Source organism: Xenia sp. Carnegie-2017, unplaced genomic scaffold, assembly GCF_021976095.1.
Source record: "Xenia sp. Carnegie-2017 unplaced genomic scaffold, XeniaSp_v1 HiC_scaffold_22, whole genome shotgun sequence".
Taxonomy (NCBI): domain Eukaryota; kingdom Metazoa; phylum Cnidaria; class Anthozoa; order Malacalcyonacea; family Xeniidae; genus Xenia; species Xenia sp. Carnegie-2017.
The window spans coordinates 16,528,587-16,542,032 of record NW_025813485.1 but is presented as its reverse complement, the minus strand read 5'-3'; the positions used below and the strand labels follow the sequence as shown (position 1 = coordinate 16,542,032).

General features: G+C 33.3%; 1 protein-coding gene and 2 long non-coding RNA genes across 3 annotated transcripts; all 3 read right to left on the bottom strand.

The window, feature by feature from the left end:
* Positions 1 to 3,638: 3,638 nt before the first annotated feature.
* Positions 3,639 to 4,605, bottom strand: LOC124445345. The gene is made up of 2 exons (XR_006948121.1): positions 4,535 to 4,605; positions 3,639 to 4,422 (listed from the first exon to the last, which is right to left on the bottom strand). It is a non-coding gene; the product is annotated as an uncharacterized LOC124445345 (long non-coding RNA).
* A 382-nt stretch (positions 4,606 to 4,987) lies between these two features.
* LOC124445222 (fibroblast growth factor receptor 1-like) lies at positions 4,988 to 7,619 on the bottom strand. The gene is made up of 8 exons (XM_046995928.1): positions 7,572 to 7,619; positions 7,163 to 7,439; positions 6,717 to 6,892; positions 6,275 to 6,572; positions 5,880 to 6,181; positions 5,494 to 5,687; positions 5,131 to 5,375; positions 4,988 to 5,046 (listed from the first exon to the last, which is right to left on the bottom strand). Exons 2-8 carry the CDS (start codon positions 7,401 to 7,403, stop codon positions 4,988 to 4,990), a joined length of 1,515 nt encoding a protein of 504 aa, XP_046851884.1. The 5' UTR covers positions 7,404 to 7,439; positions 7,572 to 7,619.
* A 2,392-nt stretch (positions 7,620 to 10,011) lies between these two features.
* On the bottom strand, positions 10,012 to 12,935 carry LOC124445348. The gene is made up of 4 exons (XR_006948125.1): positions 12,892 to 12,935; positions 12,217 to 12,459; positions 10,167 to 10,483; positions 10,012 to 10,086 (listed from the first exon to the last, which is right to left on the bottom strand). It is a non-coding gene; the product is annotated as an uncharacterized LOC124445348 (long non-coding RNA).
* Between the last annotated feature and the right edge of the window lie 511 nt (positions 12,936 to 13,446).

Genomic DNA, 13,446 nt, shown 5'->3' with positions numbered 1-13,446 from the left:
TCACCTATAACTTGATGAAATGTTACAAGTATAGAAAAATTTTCTGTCCTCTATTCAAAATTCTTTACCTATATTGATTTCTGCGACCCCTTCCCCCAACCCTAGTGATGAATGATAACTTGTACGATAAACGATAAAAGAGCACAATGGAGAAAGTCTTTTTAGTGAAAACATATAAATATTATCATCATAAATCTTATTTTGACTGTCGTTACTGCAAACGTGTGACTTCTTGGGACTTTGGATATTTAAATATATATGGCAACAATTTTTCCTATTTTACGCTAACTTTTGTTAGAAATGAGCACTTTTATTTTGTTAATGAAATAATACAAATTATAATCATATTACCAATTATCATGTTTACATTAAAAAAGGAAAACTTTTAAATACTACGAAAATGTCAAATATTAAATCTATCCAAACGGATACCTGCTTAAAAAGGAACGCTACAATCTTTCGAATTAAAACCCATTCATGTTATTCCGGTAATCTTTTCACTAAATAAACTCTTAGCTCAGACAACTCATCTACTATCTCGTTAAGTTAGAAGAAGCATAAACTATAATCAAACTTTAAGCATCTTCATCGGAGATGCCTCTCTTCGAAGAATACAAGAAGAGAATTGGACCGTTTGAAATACAATTCATAAATTCTTGGTCAATGGCTCACTGACAATAGCAAAAGCAATAACTTAAAAATCCGTAGGTTATTTGCTGATTATAGAATGGAATTTTCAATTTCATTGTCTGCTTCAGGTAATGGACAAATAGGATGAAACATACTACGACAAACAAAGACATCTTGCAAACTCAACATAGCTATGAGTTCCATGCAAAAAATCAAGACACAATAATTCATTTGGTGATATTTTGACTCTATAAATTGTCTCCTAGGAAATGTTAACAACAAATGCAATATGAAGAATCTAGGTCCGAATGAAAATTAAAAAACAAATTACTTTAAAATCGGTTTTAGTCTATAAAATAAACTAAGACATAACAAGTAAATTTAATGTACTTCATAAAACTTCTAAACATCCATGTTTGAAGTTCAGAAGTTTGTTGTTTGAAAGTAGTGCAATTTTTTATGATATAATTTAGTTTATATGCAATAAGTGTTGATTGTCCTTTGCCTAAACTTTAAAAATTTAACCTAAAAAATTCCTATCTTTGCAAAATATATAAGATCAATGCAAATCACGATTCTGAGAAATAAACCAAATAATTTTTCCTTCAACGTTTCAGTTTAAAAATAAGATTTACTTTTTAGAGATGATTTCTTATCTGTAGCTTGATCAAACATGACTACGCGACTACAAAAAATCATCCAAGTTAGTCAGCTTAAATTTCAATTGAAAAAAACTTTTACTTTGTTATTTGTAACTAACTCAAAATCCTAAAGTCGCCTTAAATCGTTGATGGATATCAGTGGCATACAAAACATGAGGACCTAGAGGGACATTATGAAACATGTACGTTTGGGGATAATTTATAACATGAAATCATTAGTACGTAATAATTAATGATTTCTAAACTATAATTATCACAACACATAAATTTTATAGGGGTTGCTTCTTATACTACATTGGTGAAATCAGTTTAAATTGGCTTATAACTATTTGAAACAAACAATGTGTAAAATGCTGTTTTCCCATGGTGTAGAGACTTTCATGTTGCTAACCATGGTGTAGAGACTTTCATGTTGCCAACCATGGTGTAGAAACTTTCATGTTGCTAGCCATGGTGTAGAGACTTCCATGTTGCTAACCATGGTGTAGAAACTTGCATTGTGCCAACCATGGTGTAGAAACTTGCATTGTGCCAACCATGGTGTAGAAACTTGCATTGTGCCAAACATGATGTAGAAACTTAAATTGTGTTAATCATGATGTATAGACTTGCATTGTGCCAACCATGGTCTAGAAGAAACTTGCATTGTGCCAACCATGGTGTAGAAACTTACATTGTGTTAATCATGATGTATAGACTTGCATTGTGCCAACCATGGTGTAGAAACTTGCATTGTGCCAACCATGGTCTAGAAGAAACTTGCATTCTGCCAACCATGGTGTAGAAACTTACATTGTGCTAATGATGATGTATAGACTTGCATTGTGCCAACCATGATGTAGAAACTTACATTGTGTTAATCATGATGTGTAGAAACTTACATTGTGTTAATCATGATGTGTAGAAACTTGCATTGTGCCAACCATGGTGTAGAAACTTGCATTGTGCCAACCATGGTGTAGAAACTTACATTGTGTTAATCATGATGTATAGACTTGCATTGTGCCAAACATGGTGTAGAAACTTACATTGTGTTAATCATGATGTGTAAAAACTTGCATTGTGCCAAACATGGTGTAGAAACTTACATTGTGTTAATCATGATGTGTAAAAACTTGCATTGTGCCAACCATGGTGTAGAAGAAACTTGCATTGTGCCAACCATGGTGTAGAAACTTGCATTGTGCCAACCATGGTGTAGAAACTTGCATTGTGCCAACCATGGTGTAGAAGAAACTTGCATTGTGCCAACCATGGTGTAGAAACTTACATTGTGTTAATCATGATGTATAGACTTGCATTGTGCCAACCATGGTGTAGAAACTTGATTGTGCCAACCATGGTGTAGAAATTTGCATTGTGCCAACCATGGTGTAGAAACTTGCATTGTGCAAACCATGGTGTAGAAACTTGCATTGTGCCAACCATGGTGTAGAAACTTGATTGTGCCAACCATGGTGTAGAAACTTGTATTGCAGCCAACCATGGTGTAGAAACTTGCATTGTGCCAACCATGGTGTAGACGAAACTTGCATTTTGCCAACCATGGTGTAGAAACTTACATTGTGTTAATCATGATGTATAGACTTGCATTGTGCCAACCATGGTGTAGAAACTTGCATTGTGCCAACCATGGTCTAGAAGAAACTTGCATTCTGCCAACCATGGTGTAGAAACTTACATTGTGCTAATGATGATGTATAGACTTGCATTGTGCCAAACATGATGTAGAAACTTACATTGTGTTAATCATGATGTGTAGAAACTTACATTGTGCCAACCATGGTGTAGAAACTTACATTGTGTTAATCATGATGTGTAGAAACTTACATTGTGTTAATCATGATGTATAGACTTGCATTGTGCCAAACATGGTGTAGAAACTTGCATTGTGTTAATCATGATGTGTAAAACTTGCATTGTGCCAAACATGGTGTAGAAACTTACATTGTGTTAATCATGATGTGTATAAACTTGCATTGTGCCAACCATGGTGTAGAAGAAACTTGCATTGTGCCAACCATGGTGTAGAAACCAGCATTGTGCCAACCATGGTGTAGAAACTTGCATTGTGCCAACCATGGTGTAGAAGAAACTGCCAACCATGGTGTAGAAACTTACATTGTGTTAATCATGATGTATAGACTGCATTGTGCCAACCATGGTGTAGAAATTCAGATTGTGCCAACCATGGTGTAGAAATTTATTGTGCCAACCATGGTGTAGAAACAGATTGCAAACCATGGTGTAGAAACTTGCATTGTGCCATGGTGTGAAACTACATTGTGCCAACCATGGTGTAGAAACTTGCATTAGCCAACCATGGTGTAGAAACTTCAGATTGTGCCAACCATGGTGTAGACGAAACTTGCATTGTGCCAACCATGGTGTAGAAATTTACATTGTGTTAATCATGATGTATAGACTTGCATTGTGCCAAACATGATGTAGAAACTTAAATTGTGTTAATCATGATGTATAGACTTGCATTGTGCCAAACATGATGTAGAAACTTAAATTGTGTTAATCATGATGTATAAACTTGCATTGTGCCAACCATGGTCTAGAAGAAACTTGCATTTTGCCAACCATGGTGTAGAAACTTACATTGTGTTAATCATGATGTATAGACTTGTATTGTGCCAACCATGTAAGTTTGAGATTTACATGGGTTTTAAGAAAGGTAAGTCCGTCCAAATAACTTAGCTTTCCTTCACCTGTGGTGTTAACGATTTCAGAAAGTTTACCAAATTGTTGATTTTCAACAAAATATAAGAAGGTGATATTTTGCAATTCTTAAAATTCTTCAATTGGCAGTTCCTACGTATCTTCGTTTCCAATTCACAAAATAATGTAAACAATATGCTTCAAACAATGGACTCTATCTTCTCAGGCTGTTGAACATCTTTAGTGTTGTTGTGATTTGTCGCTGTCATTTTCTAATCTTATTGCGTCTTCATTCTTATAAGATGCTCCTTTTCGTGGAGAGGTATCGTCTGCTAGCCTTTCGTAAGAACCAGCATCTTTTAATTTCTGTGTTGATGGTTCAACAGCAACTTCAGGTAAAGAAACTGTAGGTGTCGTGTATGCATCTGTTTGAGGGGTGGGTAATGGTGCATTGGAGTCATAGCTAAAAATGAACATAATATATTGTGAAAGTTAACTATAGAGTAAATATTCTTCAATAAAAACATGCTTACGCTGTAAATAGTAAGAGAACTGTACATAAAGAGAGTACTAACCCATGTAATTTATTGGAAATGAGCAATGGTTGTAAGTAATAATCAGATTTTTTTTTCAATAATTCATCTTTCTCCTTGCCGCCTCAATCTCCTCAGCACTTGCTTCAATGTGTAAATATGGATTCGTCTAAAAATGATGAAATAACATTGAAAACAGGAGCTGTGTAATAAAGGCAGTATGGTAAATAGCTGACCAAAGACATTGTATAAACAGCAATGATCACTAGAGAATACAATCAAGAATTGCAAACATATGCAGGTTCACTTGAGCACAAGAATCAAATGAATTCAGGGTAAGGGGAAGTATCTTCAATTATTGTAACGTATACTTAAGTAATATTAAATAGCGCAGATTATGTCGACATAAAAGAACTAGATTTTTCAATTTCCATCTTAAACTGTTTTAGCATGTATATTTAGACACAAATAATTTACTGAGAACTCAATAGAGTCTTAATCATACACACAACAAATATAAATACGTATATGTACAACATGTACAACAATGTCCTCTATATATGTTTAAAGCACTACATCTTGCAGAGAGGAGAATGATGGTGTAATAAATTTCAATTCAATTGAAGTTAGAACCATACCTTTTTCCATATGTCGTTCCAATATTCTTCCAAAATGCTCTACCAAATTGGAAAATGTTGGTCTATTTTGTGGTTGTTCCTGCCAACAATCTCTCATGATTGTATAGATTTCCAACGGACATTTATTGGGTTGTGGCATACGTTTTTCTTGGTTTAAAAAATCCAGCAATTGTTCAGCTGGTAGATCAGGATAAGGCGTACCTCCAAGAGTCATCATCTCCCACAGTAGAACACCGAAGGACCAACTAAAGTTAGTAAACAAAATGTGTAATTTAACATACGTTAGGAATAAATGGAATAAAAAACATTCTATGAATAAAGTTGAGAAAACCTGCATGTCAAAATAACATATTTATAACTTACACATCACTTTGATGAGTATATACGCGATCAAATAAAGATTCTACAGCCATCCATTTTACAGGTAACATACCACTGGATGTCTTTACATAAACATAGCTTTTATATATATCTCGTGCGAGACCAAAATCTGATATTTTCATGACGTATTCTTCAGCAACAAGAATATTACGGGCAGCAAGATCACGATGTATTAACTGAAAATAATTAAAGATTATAAATCTTCTATCAATGTTCTAGTTTTTAATACAAACTATTGTGAAAGCAATGAGCGTTAGTTACTTATGAATAGTTATTATAGGATTAGAAATTGTTTTTAAATTCATAAACTTCATGTAAGATCGGTTAAATAAATGTATTTTATAAAATGTTTACGTGATAATTTTTACCTTGCGTGAAGCAAGAAACTCCATTCCTTTGGCAATTTGAAAAGCAGCACCAACAATATCAATTAAAGTAAACTCTTTCTCTGGATCATAAATTTTCTTTTCCCAGGTACTTTCATAAAAAGATCTTTTGGATCTTAAAAATGTCAGCAAGTTTCCATGAGGACAAAATTCTAAGATTACATAAAGTTGCCGTCCCTTCGTACAAGCGCCGAGTAAATTAACGATATTTTTATTTTCACCAATGTGAATCATTAATTTCAGTTTCTCTGCTAAATCACGTATTTCGCTTTCTGTTGCATGAGCTACAGGAACAACAAAGTTTTTTTCCAAAAGAGAACAACAAAAACTCAAGATTTGTAAAATGATATGTAAGTTTCCTTAAAAGAAAGTTTTACCTTTAACAGTTTTTACAGCAACAATGGCATTGGTTGAATTAGGCTGTAAATGGTCTTTCTTTTTAGGTCTTGGACTTGCCCTTAAATCACGACGTATTTTCGATCTTCTCTTACCAGCAATGCTGCTTTTATCGCGTGGATTTAAAGCTAAAATTCCCATTGCTTCAGCTTTGTAAACTTCTCCAAAGGCTCCTGCACCAAGACGATCACCCATAACGAGTCTTTCAAAAGGAAATTCCCAATCAGAGTCGTACGGTAAATTCATACTTTGCTCATTAAGCGTTATACTGGGGTCTATCTGAAACAAAGTTAGAAGAAAACACAATGAAACGAGCTTACCGTTAAACTAAAAAAGAAAAAAAAGTTGTGACATTTGTTACAGTTCGTGTATGTAAAAATAGATGCTTGTATAGGACTTAAGACTGAGATGTTAAAAACTCACTGAATAATTTCCAGTACGTAGAAAATACTGATGTTTGTAGAATGATAATTTTTGGTTTTGTTTTCTATAGAGAACAATGATGATAATTAATATGATGACTATGGAAACACCAATAACTATCCCTGCAATGGTTCCTGGTGTTGTACCATCGTCGTTTTGGATCGTCGGTGTAGGATCTACACAAAAAGCAAAAGACGTTAAAAATATTTAGGTATGTGCATGGCCCATGTTCTGTCTAGGAATTTGAAAACGCATTGTAAATCAATGATTTTAATGCAGCTGGAACTACTAAATTTGAGACAAAGGTGCTAATTGTAAAATTCATATTCTAATACACAACTTCGCCGCATGAAGAAAAATACTCATAAGTGCAAAAGTCAATATAAAACATACCTAAATGAAAATCTGCAAATCCTGCTAAATCATAAAATAAATCTCCAACCAACCTTGAGGTCGAAGTCTTAGTGACAACAAACGCTTCTCTGTAATACCAAACGAGTTCCATGCCTTACAAGAATAATTTCCGATGTAAGATTTATTCATTTTTTCAACTGTCATAACTATTTCCTTCTTTGCTATAGCTGTGAGCTTCACATCACTATCGATAGAAATCCATTGTACCCAAGGTATAGGATTACCGCTTGCTACACAACTAAACGTTTTCTTTTCATTGGAAAAGACTTTCATCTCTTAAAGTTGATGGTTCGTCGATCTTTGGTTTACCTAAATAAAATTGCACAACTATTCTTACAACATTTTCATATGAACCTTGTTGAAGGACGTATATACTTTCATTGCAACACAATGAAACTTTATCATTTAGAAAATCTAACAGTGTAAACATTGTCAACCTACCAGTAACATTAAGATAAACAGTTGCTGTGACGTTTCCTAACTGGTTTTGCAAAGCATGTGTAGTTTCCGAATGTGAAATATCAACGCCACAAATAATAAGAGTTGTTCCATCATTCTTCAAGTAATAGTTAGGAACTTGGGTTTTACAATTTGTGATTATAACACGACCAATTTCTTCACCATTTCTTGACCATGTTACTTTGGGTCGAGGATTACCTGACACATTACAAATCAACTCTGCGTCTTTATCTTTATCCTTATTCACTGTAGAATCTTTCATCTGATAAATTACAGGAGGATATATTCCTGTAGAATAGTAAAACGAAAAATTTGTTTGAATTGCAAACAGTATGGATGTGATTCGCAAACAAACATTTACTGTAGGTAGCCAAACACATCGACATTTTCTATCAAACCTAAGTAAATAAGAGTTAATCGTACTTATTGTGAACGTTTTTAACCACAAAGTATAATTTATATATAATCGTTTAGGATAATCGTTCGTTAAAATTTCAACTCAATGTTTTACAAAAATTATTAAGTTTTAGTTTCGTTTTGAAGACATTTTAAAAGGTCAACTGTCATACTGTATTTATATGGCAATCAAAGAAAACCTATGCAAAAAGATACATAAGTGGTTAATAACCTTTAAAGTCAAAGAAAATAATATCAAAATTTCACACGTTTAGATAGTTCAGGCTAAGATAAAAGTATGTTCCTTGAGTTGAACAGCAAAAAGCAAAAGACGTTAAAAATATTTAGGTATTTGCATGGCCCATGTTCTGTCTAGGAATTTGAAAAACGCATTGTAAATCAATGATTTTAATGCAGCTGGAACTACTAAATTTGAGACAAAGGTGCTAATTGTAAAATTCATATTCTAATACACAACTTCGCCGCATGAAGAAAAATACTCATAAGTGCAAAAGTCAATAAAACACATCCCTAAATGAAAATCTGCAAATCCTGCTAAATCATAAAACAAAATCTCCAACCAACCTTGAGGTCAAGTCTTAGTGACAACAAACGCTTCTCTGTAATACCAAAAGAGTTCCATGCCTTACAATAATAATTTCCGATGTAAGATTTATTCATTTTTCAACTGTCATAACTATTTCTTCTGCTATAGCTGTGAGCTTCACATCACTATCGATAGAAATCCATTGTACCCAAGGTGTAGGATTACCGCTTGCTACACAACTAAACGTTTTCTTTTCATTGGCAAAAAGACTTTCATCTATTAAAGTTGATGGTTCGTCGATCTTTGGTTTACCTAAATAAAAATTGCACAACTATTCTTACAACATTTTCATATGAACCTTGTTGAAGGACGTATATACTTTCATTGCAACACAATGAAACTTTATCGTTTAGAAAATCTAACAGTGTAAACATTGTCAACCTACCAGTAACATTAAGATAAACAGTTGCTGTGACGCTTCCTAACTGGTTTTTTGCAAAGCATGTGTAGTTTCCCGAATGTGAAATATCAACGCCACAAATAATAAGAGTTGTTCCATCATTCTTCAAGTAATAGTTAGTAAAATGGGTTTTACAATTTCTGATTATAACACGACCAATTTCTTCACCATTTCTTGACCATGTTACTTTGGGTCGAGGATTACCTGACACATAACAAATCAACTCTGCGTCTTTATCTTTATCTTTATTCACTGTAGAATCTTTCATCTGATGAATTACAGGAGGACGTTTTCCTGTAGAATAGTAAAACGAAAAATTTGTTTGAATTGCAAACAGTATGGATGTGATTCGCAAACAAACATTTACTGTAGGTAGCCAAACACATCGACATTTTCTATCAAACCTAAGTAAATAAGAGTTAATCGTACTTATTGTGAACGTTTTTAACCACAAAGTATAATTTATATATAATCGTTTAGGATAATCGTTCGTTAAAATTTCAACTCAATGTTTTACAAAAATTATTAAGTTTTAGTTTCGTTTTGAAGACATTTTAAAAGGTCAACTGTCATACTGTATTTATATGGCAATCAAAGAAAACCTATGCAAAAAAGATACATAAGTGGTTAATAACCTTTTAAATTCAAAGAAAAATAATATCAAAATTTCACACGTTTAGATAGTTCAGGCTAAGATAAAAGTATGTTCCTTGTGTTGAACAGCGAGAATTCGCAATATTTTTTACGAACTTTTTTTTTATGTTTTTGGTGATAAAAATTTCAAAGCAACTAACCTCGTACATTCAACGTTACAGCAACATATTCATTACTGAGAGCATTTTTTTCACTACATCTGTAAGTTCCAGAATCATTGTTGTTGATATTTCGTATTTTCATTGTAACATTATGATATTGAGGATTTCTACTTATGGTGATGTTTGTTCTTTCATTATTTATCACTTTACGACGAGGATTTTCTTTGTAAAACGTAATATTAGCAAGAATCGAAACATCTACTCTGCAAATTACCATAAAGTCCTCGTTTTCATTTAAAATTACATCCCCAGAAGGAAAAACATTAAAGGGATCATCTCCTAAAGCAAAGAAACGAAACGTTTCACCATCAATCAATGTAATAATAATAAACAATATTTTCATGTAAACAAAATCTTACCGAATCGCAGAAACCTAAACATTCTACTGTCATTTCCATGAATGTTTTGAGCAAAACATCTGAACAATATTGAAGCTTGTTTAGCAGTCGCGGGTATCTTTAAAACACTTTCATATTGTCGTTTGTTTTTTCAAACGAAGACTTATACTGTGAAGGGATCCAGTTATTCGAGACAGGTTCATTGTTGCTAACAATCTGTTGATCCCAAGTTATCTTTGGTCTTGGATCAGACCATCTTATCATACATTTAATCTCGCCTTCAGTGTTGAGTCCTGCTGTAAAATATTCACTATTTCTTCTGCTGATGGATGGTGGCACTGAAAAAATTGGTAACATGAATCAACTCATTACTAATAAGAAAAACCCACTTAGGTTTAGCAAAATGTGGGTTTAGCTAAGAGGGTTTAGCAAAGTTTTACAAAATGATCATCACTGACCACAACTGAATGGTTATGACACAGACGTTTATGAACCATACAGATTATAGATAATACTAGAGGTTGTATTGCTGAAGAATTAGGAGGACGCAGAGTTGGGGGGTAGGGGTGGGTGTGGCAAATTTAGGTCCCACATGTATTGCTTAGTAAACACGAAGGACCCAAATAAACTTTTGCCATCGGTTTTCGAGTTTCGGATTTTTTTCCAATCTCGAGTGTAAGTGTTTTCTTGTTTTTTTTTCTTTTGTCTTAAAATCAAGAAATTTTATCAATTTAAAGAGTTAGTATATATCTGTTACATAATAATTATGTGTTTTTTATGGCCTCCGTATTCTTTATATGTTTTCATTAAACTATAAGCGATGAAAACATATGTCGTTCTTCCGTATTCTTCTGTTTTTACAACTCCATTTTTACGGTATAAATGGTAAATATATGTTTTTTGAAGTCTATTAGCAGTTGAATTAAAACGAAAAAAGCTTTTTTATCAAGCAACACTCACGACTTGACAAGAGACCAAATTTAAATAGCCAATTTGTTTTTCAAAGGCCAATGAAATTTAAAAAGGCCAAAATCGAGTTCATAACCTGTCTCAAAAATACCAAACATACAACACAAAGTTGCAACTGAAATTGTTAAGTAATGATAGCATAATATAATAATAGTTGCTGAACGTATGTCAAAATTGATCATGCGTGTTTTGCATAAACAAACAGGTGGATACTGTGCAGTTGCATACGATCCGGATGTGGTCAATACACATATTATACATGTGGTGATGCACTAGGTACTTCCAAAGCAGACGGCATATTACTATAAACAGGTGTTTCTCAAGGCAGTACCCTAGCCCAGAGCCGAAACTAGAACGTTAATTGGGGGTGAATATTTACATATTCAGCACTGCCGGAATTTCAAAAATATTCAATATAAATTTGAAATTTAAAACATCTCTATTAGTAAGACATGCTCTTAACTGCATAACAAATCAGTAATACAGTGGTGGAAAGACTATAGCATTTCATTTACTCACGGATTTCAAGACGAAGCTGAGGACAAAGCAACAAAACAGAATATGAGACTAAAGTAGCTGAGCGCAATCATGTTCATCTAGCTTCACTTTAGTAAGAAATAACCGAGAATTGCTGCGTTAACTTTAAGGAGACCACGCCAATGCTTTAGTTGTAATGTTTGCTTAAAAAATATAACAATTGCGAAATGATCACAACTTTTGAGCTGATAAAAATTTGTTTGTAACAAAACGATAATTTCAACTATAATTGAACTAAAGCTACATTTTTACTATGATTTTTACGAATGAACTTCGACTTCTTACATTGAAATTTTGTACTCGCATTCCTAGTTCAACTTAAATTGATGAATTCATTTTTCAGGTAGATCAACGTTTTGACATGCATGACATAATTCGACTTTATATTGAAGTCAAAACGATATCTGGTGTGTTTATCGGGACTCCTCTTCTTTATGTCATCAAAATTCCAAAGTAATATGAGTGCATAATTACGAAAAACCGCGAGTTGTATCTTTCCCAAACAACTTATTCTATATATATGATCTATATGTTCATACCAATTTCCAAACATGGTTATACTTACCTCCAACGTTAATATGAACATAGCATGTTGAAGTTTTTCCACCATACAGAAAGTGCTTGTACGGAATTTCGTGCTGTCCTATTGAGAACGACTGTGGAGAACTAATGTTCGGCTTTTCCTCTCCTTCTTTTATGTATTTATGAGGACAAGTGAAGTTTTCCGGTTCACTCCAAGATATATTTGCCACTCGTTTCTCAAGTTTGATCCCTTTGCTCACGACATTTTTTGCACACCAACATTTACCTGAAAAATTTTATTTAATAAATAAAAATAGACATGCATGGTCGTATTACTATATGTAGCAGGAGAGTGATGTATAACAAAGTCATTCGATCTGCATAAGAAACAGACCATGACAAGCTACATCCATTAACGATGAACGTAGCCACGGAATAAAACTGAAAAACAGTTTAATTTCTATTTTTTAGACTAAAAAGCCAACGACTTAATCATTTGATCTTGCTAAACTTGACTCTTTAGTGAGGAAATCCATGTTTCTGATACAGCAATGTTACCAATGTACGTAGGTCTGCAGTTTTGCATACGCAATAGATATGTAAAAAAATACAAGTATACCTTTTTCTACCTTAGGCTTTTGCAAATTAACTCTTCTTCAACAGTAAACTTTTTTATGAAAATACGTATGTAAAGGCAAATGTAAAATATATAGATTACCTTCAAGTGGACAAAATTCACTGAACATCCTGAATCGTTCCAAAGATAATTTTTCTCGATGCAACCATTAGTTAAAGACAAATTTCCGCACCTTTCTTCCGATTGATTTTTTTCTTGAACAAACACATTCCATTTATGTTCACAAAATTCAAACTTTTTGTTCCATCCCCATTTAACGGCCAACTTAAGAGTCACGGCCAGCATCAACCACAAGATGACAACAAAACGCATCATTTTTTATCCTTAAAACTGCAATTGTATGAAAAATCATAGCTGCACAAGTTCGATGATAGAACACTGAAAACATACAACTATTATTATCGTAAATATCAAAATATCGAAGCATTTGGTTTATATTTGGTTTATCTGTTTTTTATTTGCTGATAGACGAAAACTTTAAATGCAAACCGCAAACGCAGAAATTATATACGTCAATCCATACACATCTCCTTGTATCTCTTTACAAGCGTGGAAATTAAGCCTTTTTTAGAATTTATTGGTTTTACAGCACACAAAAAGTGGATTAGGAAATTGTTCTTGGAAATGAATAAGAAA

Coding starts and splice junctions, on each gene's coding strand:
- LOC124445222 (XM_046995928.1), bottom strand. CDS start 7,403: ATGAAAGTCTTTTCCAATGAAAAGAAAACGTTTAGTTGTGTAGCAAGC. Junction 5,688..5,879: donor AGTTTCTTGCTTCACGCAAG/GTAAAAATTATC, acceptor AATTATTTTCAG/TTAATACATCGTGATCTTGC. Junction 5,047..5,130: donor GGAACGACATATGGAAAAAG/GTATGGTTCTAA, acceptor AAACATATATAG/AGGACATTGTTGTACATGTT.